Below are 18,927 nucleotides of genomic sequence, written 5' to 3' on the forward strand. Positions count from 1 at the left end.
CTGCTCTAGCAGTGTGAAGCTGCTCAGAGACAGCGAGGAGGGCAGTCTCTGTTGAGTGGCCTGCCTTGAATCCAGACTGGTGAGGGTCCAGAAGGTTGTTCTGGTGGATAAAGGAGGAGACTTGGTTAAAGATAGCTCACTCCAGAGTTTTGTAGAAGAAAGGGAAGGAGAGAGACAGGTCTGTAGTAGTTGACTTCTCCTGCTCTCCTTCAGAGAGTTAGGGAAACAGCCAGTTGAGAGGGAGGTGTTGATCAGATGGGTGAGAAAGGGAAGAAGGTCAGGAGCAATAGACTGGAGAATGTGAGATGGGATGGGGTCGAGGGGGCAGGTAGTTGGGCGGACAGAGGTTACCAAGGTAAGAACTTGATTGGGAGACAGGAAGGTGAAAGAGGAAAGCAAAGGGGAAGAGGGGGAAGTTAATGGAGGTATAGTTATAGAAGAAGATGGATTAGTAAATGAGGAGCGTATGTCATCTATCTTTTTTGTAAAGTAGTCAACAAAGTGGCTTGGTAGAAGGGTGGAGGGTCAAGGAGGTTGGAGAAGATAGAGAAGAGTTTGGGGTGAGAAAAAGAGGATTCAATTGTGGATTGGTAGAACAAGCTTTTGGCTGCAGAGATAGAGGCAGAGAAGGAGGAGAGAAGGGAGTGATAGGCGAGCAGGTCGTCGGCATGTTTGGATTTTCGCCATTTCCTTTCCGATGCTCACATAGTGGCTCTCTCGGCACGCACGGAGTCGGACAGCCACGGAGCCGGAAAGGACTTGCGGACCTTTCGCGTCGTAAGAGGACAGAGAGAATCAAGAGAGACAGAGTAGAGAGGAGAATGTCTGCGGCAGAGTTGGGATACATGAGTGAGAAAGAGTCAGTTGAAGGAAGGGCTGACAGAACAGACGAGGCAAGAGAGGAGGGAGAGAGGGAGCGAATGTTGCGACGGACAGGTGTCTGTTGATGTGGGAGGGTTGTCAGTTCCAAAGAGTGGGAGAGAGTAAGAGATGAAGAAGTGGTCAGAGACATGAAGTGGAGTTACAGTGAGGTTATATGTAGAGCAGTTTCTGGTAAAGATATAGTCAAGGTTGCCGCTTTGTGAGTAGGAGGGGAAGGACTGAGTGACAAAGCAAAGGAAGACAATAAGAGTAACAGGTCAGATGACTTCTCTGTCTGGATGTTAAAGTCCCCCAGAACGATGAGCGTTTTCTGGGAAGTTCGATAGGAGGACGTCTAATTCTTCCAAGAAATCTCCCAAGGAACCAGGTGGACGGTAGAGAACAACAATGTTTAGTTGGACCGGATGAGTAACCGTCACAGCATGGCATCAGCCATCTTTTATGGAGTGGTCTTCTGGTGCAGCAGCATCACTGCAGCTTACAGGAGGAGACTGGACAAACTGGTGAGGAAGGCCAGCAGCGTGCTGGGGCGTCCTCTGGATACTGTGGAGGTGGTGGGGGACAAGAGGATGATGACTAAGATCTCGTCCATGTTAAACCACGCCTCCCACCCCATGCAGGACACTCTGGCAGCGCTGCACAGCTCCTTCAGTCACCGGCTGATTCATCCCCGGTGTCTGAGGGAGAGGTAACGAAAGTCCTTTCTCCCCGCTGCTGTCAGGCTGCACAACACACTGAGCTCTCAGTAAACCATGAACACTTCATCACTTTTGGACACTTGGTCTCTTTATTCACTGTGGACACTTTCATTGTACTCAGCTGGTGCAATATAAATACGTTCAAGTACTTTTATTTATATATTCTTATTCCGTCTGCATATTTAATTGGAAATTGATACTGTACTGTATTCTTCTTACTGTTTTACAACTGTTTATTGTTATTTTATTTATATTACTTGATTGTTTTTTTCACTATGTGTCTCTATTGTATGCAAGGCTGCTGTAATCCCGCAATTTCCCCACTGAGGGACTAATAAAGGATTATCTTATCTTGTCTTAAAAGACAGTGGAAGTGGGTAGCGAGAAAAACTCCATTTGGGGGAGATGAGTAGACCTGTGCCACCACCCCGACCGGTGGGCCGAGGTATGTGGCTGAAGGAGAAGGCAGATGAGAGGGCAGCAGGGGTAGATTGTTGTCTGGTGTGATCCAAGTCTCAGTGAGAGCCAGGAAGTCCAGCGATTGCTTAAAAGCGAAGGCAGAGATGAAGTCCGCCTTGCGGTTAGCTGACTGGCAGTTCCAGAGGCCCCCTGTGACGAGGTGTTGGGTCTGTGTGGAGCGGGTGGGATAAATAACAGAGAAGGGATTTTGATGCATGTGCGAACGAGTCCGAGGCCTATAGTATCTACGAGTAGATATGTACACAGGTATGGAAGGAAAACACATTTTTACAGGGCAATATTTATACTCAGCCACCCCTGAAGACTCCAATGAAAGACTCGTGTCTTTATCCTCCGAGTCTTCATACAACAAGTTTTCTTCAATACAAATTAGTTATTTCACATAACACATAGTTAAATTGAGTCATTGGTGAAATACAAATATTGATTAGTGCTGTATAAATTCTGCATGAAGTTGTTTCCAACCAAACATCTGCACATTCTGATTTCTGAACATTAAAGGCGTTGTTATGTATGTTCATTTTGTGTTGCATTTTACGGTGCTTTTCACCACAATTTTGTTTAATTTCACACTCTGTTGTGTGTGTCATTGTTTAAATTGGCTGTTGACCAGAAGACTATTTTCCTTTCTTTCCTCTTGTCATGCAGATAATTTTGTTTCTGGCAGTGGCACAGCTGATGAGGGACCAACCACATCTGGAATATCGAGTACTGGACAAAAACTGAAGACACTATGAGAGATGGGACAGCTTTGTACTTGGCAAAGATAATACGAGTACAGCGTGCCATATTGTCTCGTGGAAATGGGCATTAAAGTAATGTTGGGATTGCTGTCAGAACAATTATTCCTGCTGCACACTTCTCACCTGCTGGATAATACAGGTTTACTCCCGTACGATATAAAACGTGTGACATAAAAGTGGGAAAATATATTTTGTGTAATGTGGTTGTTGGTATTTCTGAAACCCAAAATATTACGATGGTTTACAGAAAGCTGTTTATGGCTTTAGATACACTGTTGCACCTTTCAGTATTTGTCACACATATGACCCTGCTGAGTGGAAATAAAAAGGACAATCAATTATGTGTGGTTGAAGGGATACAGGGCTTTTTTGCCTTCTTGTATTTTTCATACGCTCCATTAAAGAAATCATCATATGTGATCTCATGGTTTGTGTGGTATGTACAATAAGGTTATATTGTTTCTTGATGGTAAGTGTGTTATTATTGTACAGAGCACTTTTTACTGTCTCTCTGAAATTGACACGCACAGAATTTCGGAAGTGAACAAAACCTGATTTCTCTTCCACTTTGCTGTTTACATTCATGATCGTATGTATCAAATTGCATGTTTCGTTCTATATCCTGCACTCTCCAAATTGCCCCTAATCATTTTTTTCTTTCAATTTGGACCTCATTAAAATCTAATAAGTGGAGAAGTATTGAATGTGTGTCTGCCGAGATACTTCGAGAACTGAAAGAATTGAGGAAAGAAAATCAGGAGTCGTTTACTGACACCAAAGCCTCACTGTCTAGACTGTAAACATCGGTAACGGATCTAAAACAACGGATGGAGAAACTCGAACGGAGGGTGGAAGAGACGGAGACCAGAGTCGGCGTGGCTGAGGACTCTGGTCAACGACATGAGCGGGTGCTCCGACATCTGGTGAGACGCGAGGCGGCCCTCACCGACCTATGTGATGACCTGCAGCACCGAATGCGCCGCAACAATCTGAGAATCTATCAAGTCCCTGAAGAAAGTGAGAAAAGAGACATGGTTGGATTTGTTGAAGATCTTATTAAAAACACGCTGCAGCTACCGCCTGAAATTAATGTACACATTGAGAGGGCGCACAGATCTTTGGGGCTAAAACCAGACAACACCGCACCTCCGCGCTCCATCATTGTGAGATTTCAGGACTATACCGTGAAAGAAGCGGTGCTACGACAAGCATGGACACAGAAACAAGTCCAGTTTCAGGGAAAGCTCATATACTTCGACCAAGATTACTCTCCGGAGGTGCAGAGGAAAGGAGCGCGGGTACGTGGAGTTATAAAGCAGCTGAAGGAGAAGGGGATTCGGGCCGGATGTCGCTTCCCTGCGCAGCTGAGAGTCATCTTGGAGACGGGAGTGAAAACTTTTCCAACGCTGGTAGAGGCTCTGCCGACACTTGGGGAGTTGGGCATAGAGGTGCAAGTGAGTGAGAGAGAGAAGATGGAACGGGAACTTTCGAGGGCGACATGGCAAAGGCAGGAGAACGGGAGGAGAGGAGGAGGAGGTGGAGGAGCCGCTTCTCTGAGGGACGCGGATCTACGCTCTTTTCTGAAGGACTGCCTACCTCCCTGAAAGGACATTTGTGCTCAGGTAACGCTAACAGACTTTTGGAAATCAGTGCTAAGTTTAACGGTCGACAGGAATACGACATATCTATCCCCGTATATGACATTTAAAACAGCTAGTCACACTGAATATAAGTGATGAGTATATGTGAGTGATATTAAAGGTAAGAGGGAGCGAAGGGCTCCCATTTTCTTTTTGATGATAGGACCCAAGATGGGACGAAAACCTTACCAGGGAATTGGTTATTTTCTTTGGGCTGTGGTTTGGTTGGCACTTTGTGCATATTCCCCAGAGAGAGTTAGAGGTCACAACTCTCTGCCTATAATACAACAGGGGCTGGTGGACACATTTCTTCAGCCAGCTGGGTTTTTGGAAGTCAAAGGTGTTTATTTGGTTCATTTAAATATGTTTGTTCGTAGTTCTTATATCCTTGACATGTCTGTTAAGTCCACACAAGTAAATGAGGTCATTTTTGAAGTAAGACTTATTTTAAACACAGGGGGTTTGAGGGGAAGGAAAAAAAACAAGAAAGAAGATTACTTATGTCTGATTTAGGGGTTGTTAGTTATAATGTTAAAGGTATCAATCATCCCATTAAGAGGAAAAAGATTTTAACTCAGTTGAAAAAATTCAATTGTTCAATAGGGTTACTACAGGAAACTCACCTAAATGAGGCTGAACACAAGAAATTAAGAAGAGATTGGGTGGAGCAGGTGTTCTATGCATCTTGTCCAAATAGCAGAAAGAGAGGAGTGGCAATTTTGATAGTAGATCCAGCGGTCTTGCAGTACATAGGGAAGTAAAGGATTTTCAGGGAAGGTATATAGGAGTCATAGGAAAAATAGGTGGAATAGACCTGACCATCATGAATATTTATGCTCCGAATGAAGATGATCCTTCGTTTTTTAAGGACATTGCATCCATATTGGCAAGGGAAGCTAAAGGTACCATAGTTTTAGGAGGAGACTTTAATTGTGTCTTAAACGCGAAATTAGACAAATTACCCACAGACCAGTGACCTCCTAGCAGGAAATCAAAAGCTGCAAAACATATATTGGAAGAATTAGGGCTTGTAGATAGCTGGAGAGCCAAGAATCCAACGGCAAAAGATTTTACATTTCTGTCTACGGTTCATGGGTCATACTCCAGAATTGATCTGATTTGCATCTCAAAGCAGAGCCTTCATAAAATTAAGGAGTGTGTTATAGAACTTATTACTCTATCTGATCATGGCCCAGTAAGACTGAAATTAAACTTGGGTTTCGAAAGGCATTTTAAATACTGGAGATTAAACATCTCTTTGCTGACAAACCCGATATCCCAAGAGCAATTAAAACAAACTATGGGAGAATACTTTGCAATAAATGATAATGGAGCAGTACCCCCCCTCCACCCTTTGGGATGGGGCTAAGGCAGTGCTGAGAGGGAAATGTATTGAAATAGCCGTTAAATTGAATAAACAGAGACTTGAAAAGGAGAAACAATTAGAAAGTGATATAAAAAGATTGGGACATGAGCATAGAGTAACTGGGGATAAACATATATTGGAACAACTACAGGAGTGTAGAACTGCTCTGGATGAATTACTTACACGCAAAGCTGAGGGGGCGCTCAGATATACAAACCAAAGCTATTATGAGATGGGGAATCGAGCAAGCCGGCTACTTGCCTTTCAGTTGAGAAAAGAGCAGTCAAACCGTATTGTTCATAAAATAAGGCATCCAACATCCTTAGCTGAGGTTTCACATCCAGTTGAGGTGGCAGGGGCATTTCAAACTTTTTACAAGAATCTTTACGATGCAACAGAGGAAGCTCCAAGCACGGTGAAAATGGAGGGAATATTTAAGGATCTTAATTTAGTAAAGCTATCGGAAGCAGAAGCGGAGGAGTTGACAGCCCCAATTTTAGAAAGTGAAATAGAAGGGATCATTGGATCTCTGAAAAATAATAAATCTCCGGGAACAGATGGTCTGTCAGGTGAATTTTACAAGACCTGTATGAAGGAGCTTGTGCCTAGGCTTTGTGGGGTCTTTAACTATGCTTTACAGGAAAATGACCCACCCAAAAGTTGGTCAGAGGCCGTGATAACAGTCATACACAAAGAGGGGAAGGATCCACTAGAGTGTGGCGCCTATAGGCCAATCAGTCTGCTTGGAAGTGATGTAAAGATTCTTAGTTCTATACTGGCGAATAGAATGCAGAAATACCTTGGGAAGTTAATCAATCCTGATCAGACGGGGTTTATACCGGGTCGTCAAGGTGCAAATAATATTAGAAGAGTTCTAAACTTACAATCAGTAGCAAGAGACTCGGCCTGTCCTTCAATGCTTCTCAGTCTGGGTGCAGAGAAGGCGTTTGATAGGGTGGACTGGTCGTATTTAAATTATACTATGGAACGAATGGGATTTAATTGGACATTTATTAGATGGATTAACACTCTAAATAAAGACCCAATATCTAGAGTTAGGGTTAACGGACACTGCTCTCAATTCTTTAAACTTAAGAAGGGGGTTCGGCAGGGAAATCCAGTGTCTCCAATTTTGTTTGCACTGAGTATTGAACCGCTGGCTGAGTTAATAAGGAGTAATGATCAAACTGAAGGTATAGTAGATGAGGGGGGCATGATGCATAAAATAGCGTTGTTTGCGGATGATATCCTGTTGTTTATAAGAAATCCATTGTCATCTAGACCAGCGGTTATGCAATGTCTGAGGAACTATGGGGGAGTTTCAGGACATAAAGTTAATGAGGGGAAATCGGAAGCAATGATGATTACAGGAAGCTGGCCTACACAATTGGACAGACTTGCGAGATTTAGATGGTCAAAGGGGGGCTTTAGGTACTTGGGTGTGATTTTGACTCCTATTGCTTCTAAATTATACAGCGCAAACTATGACAAACTTATTTCCCAGATCAAAAATGACCTGGAAAGGTGGGCGATGCTTCCCCTTTCCTTGGTTGGGAGAGTAGAAACCATTAGGATGAATGTTCTGCCAAGGCTGTTATTTCTCTTTTGCTCTCTTCCTATTGCTGTCCCGGTATCTACTTTTAAGCTCTTAGATAGGCTTGTTTCCCGATTCATATGGCAGAACAAGAGGCCTAGAGTGAGACTCAAAGTTCTTTGCTTACGGAAAGAGAAGGGCGGTTTATCTTTGCCTCATTTCAGAAGTTATTACTGGGCAGCACAACTTATACACTGATACAAAATGGGTACATATAGAGCAAAGTTCAGTAAGCACATCACTCTCAGCACTCCCCTTTCTGACGACAAAGGCATTGAGTATACTAAAAATACAAAATGAATGGGTTAAGTATACATTAAAGGTTTGGAGGAAAATAAGACAGGTAATAAACCTCTCATTATCTGTATCTAGGGCAACAAAAATTGCTGCTCTTTGTGATTTTCTGCCTGCTAATATGGACACGGGTGTTAGTAAATGTGCGGAGAAGGGTTTGACCACAATAAATCAATTATTTGTAGGAACGACTCTCAGGGCTTTCGCACAACTTCAAGCAAAGTATGGTATTGAAGCCAAGGATCTATTCCGATATTTTCAACTTCGACACTATTTGACCACACACAAGGATTGGGACAAAATAAAAGACATACCAGGCAATTTTGAGGAGTACTGGGTGGAGATAGCTGAGTATCGAATCCAAACAAAGCATGTAATATCTTGTTTATACAGCAGAATTCGTATGGATACATTCATCGATACACTAGATATAAAAAGTAAATGGGAATTGGAGGCTAACATCATTATTGCAGATGATGATTGGGAATGCTCTTGGTTGTCCTGGCACAAATGTTTAAGTAGTCCAACCTGGAGAGAATTTAGTTGGAAGCTAAGGATGAGATTTTTTAAAACGCCCTTAGTAATAGCTAAATATGACAAGAAGTATTCCCCTCTCTGCTGGAGAGGTTGTGGCCTAATAGGAGACTTTTCTCACATTTTCTGGGATTGCCCTAAATTGCAGAAGTTCTGGGAAGAGGTAAAGAGGGAGGTAGGTAAGATCTTGAACTTAGACAGTTCGATTGACCCACAACAGCTGATTTTGGGAACTACACCTACAAGGGGGCTAGGGAAAAACAAACTGTATATAATCAGAGTTATGATGTTAATTGCCCACAAAATTATCACAGTTAACTGGCTCAGGCCCCACTCACCCACTGTGGACCAGTGGGCCCAGAGGCTCCAGGCTGTGAATTGTATGGAGAGTTTAACTGCAAGCCTACGACTCCGGATGTACATTTACCTAGCTAGATGGTCACCTGTCACAATGTATTGGTCAAAATAATTATTCGGTTGACATTGGACTGGACAAGCTAGATTGAATATGAAACTAGGTGATTTCATTGTGATATCCCTTCTGTCATTTGTGTTCTATTTGTATTTGGTATACACTTGTATTACATATTGTTATTTTTATAGGGTTGTTATAATCGTTTATAATATTGTATGTCATGCTGTGTGAGACTCACTGTCAAGGAACTTGTTCTAATAAAAGTTAAAAAAAAAAGAAAGTGTGTCTGCCACAGTGTGTCTGCCACACACTTGCTCATTTGATGAATGTGAAAGATATATAAATCACCATTAAGCATTTTCATAACACCAAACAAGGAGACACACATTTCTGATGCTACGTCTGAAGTGAAATGTGATTGGATGAACGCTGTTAACCAGCGGCTGCGCTGCGCCATGCAGCAGGCTCAAGGCTGAAGGCAAGGCAACAGAGGAACAGAGGTGTGCAATGAGAAAATAAGCTAATAGGGACAAATAATTATAATACATGCATATAGTAGTGCATTTGTGAAAAACAATTAAACTATAAAATAGCTATAACTTTTCATTATAAAAATAATTTAAACTTTGTGATTCTGTTTAGGCCAGCAGAGAATGCTTAGCAGGCCCTGACGGCCCGCCACTGCTGCATGGTGTATTCTAATTAACCAGTGGCTATTTTCCAATAATAAAAAAATGCTTATATAGCTAACATGTTGGTCTCCATGATTTTACGATTCTTTACGAACTAAAAAGGATCTGTGCGATTGAATCAAAACGAATAGCACATTTCATAGAGGTGACTGATCATCCTTTTTCTGAATGAACTGAATATTTGAACTGAATATGTTGTTTCCTTGAACAAGACACTGAACCCCCACCCCAGTTGGGTTTAATGCAGAGACCACATTTCATGTAAGTATGTAAAATATATATAATAATAATATATAAAATATGTAATATAAATGTAAGTTTTTGTTGGTTTACTCTCGGAGTGCATGTTGAATATGGACACGCTGCCTCTTCTGCAGAGGGCGTGGCTGGACGCGAGTGGGCGTGGCTCGGGCTTTGTCGCGCAGCTCCTTCTTCCTCGATTTCTTTACTACGCGAGTCTGACTTGGAGGAAAGTGAACGTCGCCCAGAAAGGAAACTAAAAACAGGAGACGGGAGCAGAAACAACAGCTAACCCCCAAAAGCTGGTAAATGCTTAAACATATTACCGAATGTTTCCCGAAGCTTTTTCGTCTGTGTGCTTCGATATGTCGACGTGCGGGGTGGCTGCCATGCTTCTCTCGCGCGCGGCCCTTGGAGTCGTTGGTTAGCTCGTGGTAGCCCCCGTGGCCTGTTAGCAGGCCGCTGGGGGTTTAGACGAGGGGACGTCGAAGTATACATCCGCCGTTCTCCAAAATAGGACCACGGTGCTTTTACGTCGGCTAGCCGTCGGCGAAACACTGCCACGTAATCTATCTCTGAAGCCACATAAATGGAGCGTGTTCATCTTGATGCTATGTGCTGCCGACCGGTGGTTTCGAGCCCCTGTTTTTTTATTTTTTTTGAGGGGGGAGGCATTTTACACTTCTCTTTAAAAGGAGGGAGGTGAGCTAGCTGGCTAGCTTGCGCGCGGTAGTGACGCTAAACGGGCCTCTGCACGCTTCCTTTTGCAAATGACTGATACTAGAAGACACACTTGTCTCACGTGTTTCTAAAGCGGGGTTTTGTGGCTGCAGAAGACGACGCTTAGCTTATCTCTGGAGTAATTATGAGCGGCGTTGCCCGTTTTAAGCACCGTTAATTTAGTAAAAGCAGATTTACTTTAGTAAAAGCAGGGTTTTTCGTTGGCTTCAGCTGCTGCCTCCGTGCAAAATGTAAGGTTGCTCATCCAGAGAAAGCAGGCCAGGGCGTGAGGGCCCCTAGAAGATGTTATTCACTCAAATAATGACGTCCTAATTTTGACCTGGCCCTCGTGCTCCATCCAATATGACACGCCTCTTTCCACTGGATATTTAACAATATAATGGTACACGAGACTAGTTTTCCGCTAGGGGGACTGGTGTTCTTTGCTGTAACATGTACAATATTTGATGGATTAAAAATATATATATTATCCTGACTATTAATGATCACACTGCAACATCAGCATCATTTAATACACGATGTGAGAGGAAAAGGCTCCGTTTCTGTACACTTTGTTTTGAATTTGACTCGCATGAGATTTAAACATCTAGCTAATCTGGCTATAGCTACATTCCAGAAAAGTAATTACTGCAGATCAAACCAGCATTAGCTTCCTGTTTACAGACTGACTAATTTCATGATACACAGTTAGTCAATGCAGTAGCAGTTACCAACATATATGGCGCGTAACTGCCGCGATATGGTAAATCACAATTTGACGTATTGTCAATAATAAACAAATGTATGTTAAGTATTTTAAGTCTGCAATGCTCCGTCATAAAATACTGACCTGTTTATAATCCCTGTATTTAATGCTCATTAATACAGGGCAGGCACAGTGGACTGGCATGAATGCACATGTGAACTCAACATTGTATCAGGGCTTGAGTATTTTAACCATATGCATTTTAAATCTGTATTGTCTTATGATCTAGTATGGTAGCATACACAGTGATACTCTTTAAGATAAGATAATCCTTTATTAGTCCCGCAGTGGGGAAATTGCATTCCATTAATTACATCTGAATCTGCAGTGTCTCTATGGCCCCTCCAGAGAGTTGCAAATCATGTGGAACTTTTACATAATTTCTGGCAATGTGTGTTTTCCACTCGGCTGTGTCAAATGTATGTCTTCTTAATGCCATGATCTTCAGATGTTTGCTCACTGCCATACTGACAAGAGTGGTTTGATTTTGTTTTCAGCCTCCGAAGCAGTGAAGTGTCTTCATGGCAGTTCGTCGAGGACACATTAAGTACTTGAAAGTGAGTGTGACATCTCAGCTTCTTGATCAACTGAATGTTAGCAGATATTTTAGGTGTCAGGGTGGTTGAAATTGAATGCAGCGGTAGCAAGACATTTGGTTGCAGGAAATGTACAAACTAAAGTTTTTCTCTTGTAATACATTCTGTCAGAGGATGTAATGTCTGCAAACAGTGATCTGTTATTTTCCTTGAACTAAGAATTTTATATTTGCAATGAAGAAGCACTGAGATAATTTAAAATCATTCACACATGACATCTCCCACCAGCTTTGCCCATGTTTACCAATTTAATACAGGAGTCTCATTCATCCTCTCAGGCAGAGTATCTTACCCACCAGAATACACAATCACAACCCTTCTCCTGCATGAATGAACCTCTGTCAGGTTGCCTTCTAGACTGTTTCCCTTCCATTTCAGCCACTCGCAAATGTGTCGGCCATTGCACGCTCGGCTGAACAGATAGCGGTAGTTACTTTTTCATAAGTATTTTCTATTTGTGCTTCATTCTTGTTTTGGGCACCTGACATTAACTAAACTAATTTTAGACCGGTTATAATGCAAGACTTCAGACTGACTTGACTACTTACTTGCATGCGTTGCAAACAGGGTTCTTACAGTCATGGAAAACCTGGAAAAGTCATGGAATTTTCAAATGGTTATTTCCAGACCTGGAAAAGTCCTTGAAAAAAATAAAAACCCAAAGGTTTAGGAAAAGTCATGGAAATTGTTATATTCATATGTTCATGGCGTTCATTTACGCTGAGTTTGAAATAATTAATATGCTTTTAAAAGAAAGACGCTCAAAATACAAGCAGACATACGCTTTTTATCTATAAATGTTTATTCTTTTAATCAAACTATTGTCTCATTCATTTGTCATTTAAGGTATGCTTTGGAATTCTCATTGTTAGTTTACATACTACATTTTCTCACTTTTTCATGTTTACACCGAGAATTCACAAAAAGTTTGGTCATGCCAATTCGGTTTATAGTCATGGAAATCCATTGGTCAAAATGTGTATGAACCCTGTGCAAATGTAAAACTTGTGTGTCCATTTCTATTGCATTAAATTTCATTGATTACATTTCAAACTGGCTTAATGGACATTGAGACCAATTTTCTGCTTGAATCCAGTCACATGTTTGTGTAATATAATTAGTTCCCATGATGTGGCCTTTAAAGCTTTCTCTTTTGCATTGAACACTGTAATTACACGGACATTCCTTTTTGCCGGCTTTGCGTCTCCACTACATGCAAGAACCGTGACGGTGGAGATTAGACAAAGCTTAAAAAATATAAACTGCGGTGCAATTGAAGTTCTCAAACTCAAAAAGAACCCGGCGCTGAGTCATCCATTTGTGACAGCATTGTTCAAGTTGGATGTAATGAATGGGAAGGAGATGGTTTTGGGAAGTACCAATCCTGGAGTAGAAGTATATTTAGTCCCTGGTTCTCTTTTTTTTTTTTTTTTTTTTTAAAGACATTTTAATAGTTGTAGATTTTCCGTGCATTCATTTATTTTTTGCTTTGTGCCGCAAGGCATCTCAAGACATGTATAGTGCTCCGACTAATGATTATTTTCATCATAGATTAATCTGCTGAATTACTTTATTAACTAATTAATTAACTGTTTTGTATATAAAATCTGGGAAAATATTGAAAATGCACACTAAAGTAATGAATTCAAATTGCTTGTTTTATTCCACCAACACTCAACAATTGGTGTTTTTAATTTCTGACACCAACAATTCGACTAGGCGATTTTCTGTCAATGAATGAATAAGACATTTTTATTATGGTACTGTGTGATTATCCCGCTCTGTGTTTTCTGGCCCAGGAGGCCGACTTACAGGAGGTGTATGACATGTCGAATGGCTATGAAGACCTCATGGGAGGGGACGATGGCAAGGACTCCAAGACCAACCTGATAGTGAACTACCTGCCTCAGAGCATGACGCAGGACGAGCTGCGGAGCCTCTTCAGCAGCATTGGAGAGGTGGAGTCCGCCAAGTTGATTCGAGACAAAGTCGCAGGTATGCAACTTTCTGAAGCGATAAGACCTGTGACACCCCAGATGGACGCTTAAAAAACACAAGAGTTTGTTTTAAATGGCGAAGGATTTGTTACAACCTCTGAATAAATCAGTGGTGGTTCAGCTTTATGACTTAAAAACATAGTTTGGCCTTTCACTCATTTTTTATTTATCTTTATTGGAAAGATATCTCCTGAAGGCCTATTTTCTGGCTTTTTCTTCCTCAATGATTTTTTTTTTTCATAATGTAACTTTTATTTCCTGTTTGAGTTGGGTGGTAGTTTGCTCAGTCTTTCCACCACTATAGACTTGTTTTATTTATTCCAGTCTATTTGTTTGTTTTTGTGTAGAATAGCATGCAATGTTGAGATTTTGTTTTTAAATACTTATTTGTTTGCAGATTTTTTTTTAACTATACACCGTTTTTTTGTTTTGTTTTTATTTTATTGTTTTCCTTTTTTTTTCTCTAGGCCACAGTTTAGGGTACGGATTTGTTAACTATCTTAACCCTAGTGATGCAGACAGAGCTATCAGTACACTGAATGGACTAAGGCTACAGTCCAAAACTATCAAGGTAACGTGCAATAAGGTGTTCTATTCTCAAACCAAAGATGTCATGTCATATAACTCCTGTGGCTCCTGTGCTGTCCGCTAACTAGCTAGTACATGTCAGCCCGAGGAAGTGATGCTGCTTTTACAACTCATTTACTGCCCTATCTGACATGTCTGTTGCGTTTTACTATAATTTGACTTATTTTATTTGACACATTCTGTCAAATTCAGTGCGTTTCATGTAATTGATTCCTTTAAAAAAAAAAGCACCTCTTTTTTTTGTGTCAGTTTGATTTCTATTTCTATTTTCAACGCTGTAATATTTATTTTATGCTTTTCAAACCAATGTTTTAATACCTAAAAGCAATTATCAGATCATTTTATTTCTTTGTTTTTTCATTTTAAATGTTTACCAAGTTTTAATAAATTAGCCAAACCTTTCAGATTAATTAGTTGTAATTTAAAAAAACACATAATTGCCCATGTAAATAATAATGTCAATAGATTTAAGAACTCATTGTACTTTCAGTGTTTTCTAAAAAAATAATTGTTACTTTGTTTTGTACGTGTGAAGCAGTAGTGTTTTAATCAGGCAATTGTTGCTTCCTGTTGCTAGGTTTCGTACGCACGGCCCAGCTCTGATACAATAAAGGATGCAAACCTGTATATCAGCGGCCTGCCAAAGGCCATGTCCCAGAAGGATGTGGAGGACATGTTTTCACATTACGGACACATCATTAACTCCCGTGTACTTGTGGACCAGGCCACAGGAACAACAGGTAAATTGCTTATTTTGTTTTAGTTATGCTGCTTGTATCAGAATTGGCAGTAACCCGCTGTTGTCTCTCATCCAGGCGCGTCCCGCGGCGTGGCTTTTATCAGGTATGACAAGAGGGCCGAGGCAGAGGAGGCCGTCAAAAACCTGAACGGCCAAAAACCACCCGGAGCCGCTGAGCCAATCACGGTGAAATTTGCCGCCAACCCGAACCAGGCGAAGAACACGCAGCTCATCTCTCAGCTCTACCACAACCAGTCCAGGCGCTTCGGAGGGCCCGTCCACCACCAGGCACAGCGGTTTAGGTGAGCGGGGGTTGGGAACCTGGGTCATTATATTTGCCATTGTGCTGTGGTTTTGGTGTGCTACTTTTTGACTCATGATAGCTAAGCAATTGGCGATGGCCTGTTAACTGCCATTTATCCACAGATAGTCAGTATGCTAAAACTAGGAAACAAACTTATCGGTCAAATCAAAAACATGTTGAAGCTTATCTTGCCTTCAAGTCCACTGAGAATATATTGCACCAAGTTGGTTTTTGTGTGCCAAAACTTTGGACAAAATGTTTACCTGCCATTTTGAAGTTGCAAACTAGAATATAAATATACAGTTCACTTTCTTGGTGGTTTTCTTTTTTTTTTTTTTTAAGGCACACATCAGAGGCAGAGACAACAAATTAGCAGAGTATTAATTTAGGAAATTTGCACTTTTTATTATCTTTATGTTGATTAATCGTATGAGTTAGGGCTTTCGTGTTAATTGATTAATCCACAAGTAAACAATCTCTTTTGCAGGTTCTCCCCTATGGGCGTGGATCACATGAGTAGTGTGAGCAGCGTCAGCGTTCCCGGGAACTCCACCTCTGGCTGGTGCATCTTCGTCTACAACCTGGGCCAGGACGCCGACGAGAGCATCCTGTGGCAGATGTTCGGCCCCTTCGGCGCCGTCACCAACGTCAAGGTGATCCGCGACTTCAACACCAACAAGTGCAAGGGCTTTGGCTTCGTTACCATGACTAACTACGAGGAAGCGGCCATGGCCATCGCCAGCCTGAACGGCTACCGGCTCGGAGACAAGATGCTGCAAGTGTCCTTTAAGACCAGCAAGGGCCACAAGTAGAGAGAGAGAGAGAGGTAGAGCTGGACAATCGGGTGGAGACGAGAGGTGGAAATGACCTGCACCTGGCGTTTATAGCAGAGAGCAGAAGTATGCGTTTAAAAAAAAAAGAAAATCTAGCAATTTGTTTGGGTTTTTAGTGTGTTCAGAGTTAAACAACATGGTCACTCTTCTGCACCTTTGTACTTGTCTAAAAGAGTGTTTAGACTGATTTTTGTTTTGTTGTTTTTTTTCTTCATCTTTATACTCATGCTTGGGGCTTGAGGACACTGTCGTTTTTAATTTTTAGTGAGGGGATGGAGAGGGTAAAATCCCATGATACCCCCAAGATAACTTTTTGACAATTATCAACAACAAAAAAAGAAGCTAAAATACTGTCCGTATGTGTTGCATGTATAACAGAGGGGACTTGACGAAAGAGGCACGCAAAATTGTTCTCCAACTGTTGACATTTTCGTGGGTTTAAAGAAGCCGAGGACCAATATTTTGGTTTTGTTTTGGGGGGGGAAAGAAGTGCTCTGTCCTGGATCCTCCTCAGAAGTAGAAATAGATGCATTAAATTATCACCCAGTGGATATCCAGACCTACAAGTACCACTCACCGTCTCGAGTCCATTTAAGAGTAAAGCACTTTTAACCAGTCTTGCTTTCGGTTACTGTGAATATCAGTCTTTTTTTATGTTAATCTTTGACTTTTGCTCACACTCCCACCAGGTTAACAATTTTAAGCATGACAAGCTTTGGAGGTTTTTGTCTTTATTATCCCTGTGTAAAGTGTCTTTTTTTATTATAAGTTGTATTTCAGGAGAGTCCTGTTGAATATGAACCCCAGTCAATGAGTAGGGAATTGAGATGGACCAAAGGCAGTGAGAGATTTGATCCTATTACTGGAGATTTAAGGTAAATTGATGCCTGTTTTTAAGGGGTACGAAGCTTATATCTGATGCTGACTGAGAGCGACGTCACTTAACCTTAGTATGTCTTTCTGTTTTGTTTTTTCTTTTATTTCGAGTTAATTTGTTTTCTTTTTGTTTGGAACACCTTTTCCGAGGCTACAGATTTTTAATCGTTACAATGTTGGTTACAAACTTGCTTTAACGAGTGCTTATCTCAAGTTTGAAGACTAATTGATGGCCGTTTTATTAATGATTTCAGTTTTGATTTTGCTTTCTTTTTGTTTTGGTTGTTTCACTTTGAGCATAAACAATTAAATTTTATTTCTTTTTGCCTAAAGTTTTGTTTGGTTTATTTCTTTTTTTTATTATTTATCTTTTTTGTTTTAGATTTGGTTTGGAGCTGTGTTCTCTTTAATTTCTAGTAGCAAATTTGCAGTGTTGATAGAAGGTCACGTTAAAAACGGGCTAAACTATGAGGACCAATGTGGGTTGAAGATTATTCAACCTGTACACAGACACTTGAAGGAACGCGATTGTCCCGACGACATTTCATGACGCAACATTTCTAAGATTGCCAGAAACGTTTGAACCACTGAAGAGTGACATAATTAGCCAGTTGAAGCTGTATGTTGATACCTTTTTTAGTTGTCTTTTCAGCAGTTGGGACGTCGACACCTGGCTCAGTAAATCTATTTTGATACCTGGCTGTTTGGGGAGGGCAATTTATGCTGTGATTTTAATTTGATTTATCGGCTCTAGTGTAGTTATCTAAAGTAAAGCCAGGTTTGTTGGGCGACAAATACGAATATACTGCTTTTAGACCCAAACCCATTGATCTGATCTTCGTCAAATGGGGATTACTTTTAACCAGTGAGGCTTTGTTTACCTGCTCAGCAAAACACTTTTTATATGATTCATTTAGAAAAAGATCATCGGCATATCACAGCTCATCTTTTAATAGTGGTCTCGTTCTCAAATGTGGTTGACCGATGTAACCTGACCACAAATTTAAGAGAAACAAACCCACTTGGTGATTACAAATATCAAATAATTTTTTGGTCACAGTAACTTTATTTTTTTGGGAATATTTTCTCAAAACAAAATCCCTAGCAATAATTCCCGATGCGTTTCGTTAAAAGCCTCTTTAATTTGTGCCCCCCCAACAAAACTATTTCCATTCCAATGTTCAGATTTATTTTGGTCTTAAAAGTGCTTTTTGATTTAGTAATTCCATGTTTATTTTTGTGTCTTAATTCTTGACTTTGTGCAATATTTCAAGGCCTGCTTAAAGCAGGTAATAGTGTTTTTTTAGTCTTAGACTATCATCTTTTTTCTTTTATAATTTCAATTTTTTTACTGACGATTTACGTTGCTGCTTAGTTTTTTCAGCGGTATAGTTGAAAGTGCATGAAAGATGCAAGTGTTTTAGGGGTAGTCAGATTTAACTGCATTCTGCCTTAATTTATAAGTGGGAATGGTGTATTTTACATCAGAGGAGGCGTAAATATTTATTTGACAATGTATGCGCTCATACTTGTTACTTATTGGAGTGTTTTTAATGGTTAATTTTGTTTTTTTGGTTTTTGAAGGACACTCATTTGAAGTCCATTAAATGTCTTAACATTGGATCATTTCAATAAAACATGTTGGCTTTTCAGAATTGAAAGGATTAAATGTCTCTTAAGAAGCTTATTGTGAATTTGCTGTATTTTATTGACAAAAGCCACATTTAATGAAATGTGTATGTATACGGTTACTTTTATTTAAATGTTTTGAATTTTGCATGAGTCAGCATCTTCATAGTCCCAACCTATATTTCCTCGTCAGCATATGAAAAGCAAGGGGGTACATCCTGTGACGTCATTGGCCTTCAGATCACATGACAGGCCCAGTTATTACCATCTGAGACCACATGGGGGAGACACGTCTGCATTT

The 18,927-nt window shown here is 40.8% G+C and overlaps 1 protein-coding gene across 1 annotated transcript; it reads left to right on the forward strand.

Annotated features, from left to right (window-relative positions):
- Nucleotides 1-13,486: 13,486 nt before the first annotated feature.
- On the forward strand, nucleotides 13,487-18,661 carry LOC306748260 (ELAV-like protein 1; the record flags this gene model as incomplete). Its single annotated transcript, XM_079231409.1, has 5 exons — nucleotides 13,487-13,655; nucleotides 14,125-14,228; nucleotides 14,823-14,985; nucleotides 15,061-15,286; nucleotides 15,776-18,661. The coding sequence occupies 5 exons, from the start codon at nucleotides 13,487-13,489 to the stop codon at nucleotides 16,098-16,100; spliced, it is 987 nt and encodes a 328-aa protein (XP_079087535.1). The 3' UTR covers nucleotides 16,101-18,661.
- Between the last annotated feature and the right edge of the window lie 266 nt (nucleotides 18,662-18,927).

Source organism: Taurulus bubalis (assembly GCF_910589615.1).
Source record: "Taurulus bubalis genome assembly, chromosome: 1".
Taxonomy (NCBI): Eukaryota; Metazoa; Chordata; class Actinopteri; order Perciformes; family Cottidae; genus Taurulus; species Taurulus bubalis.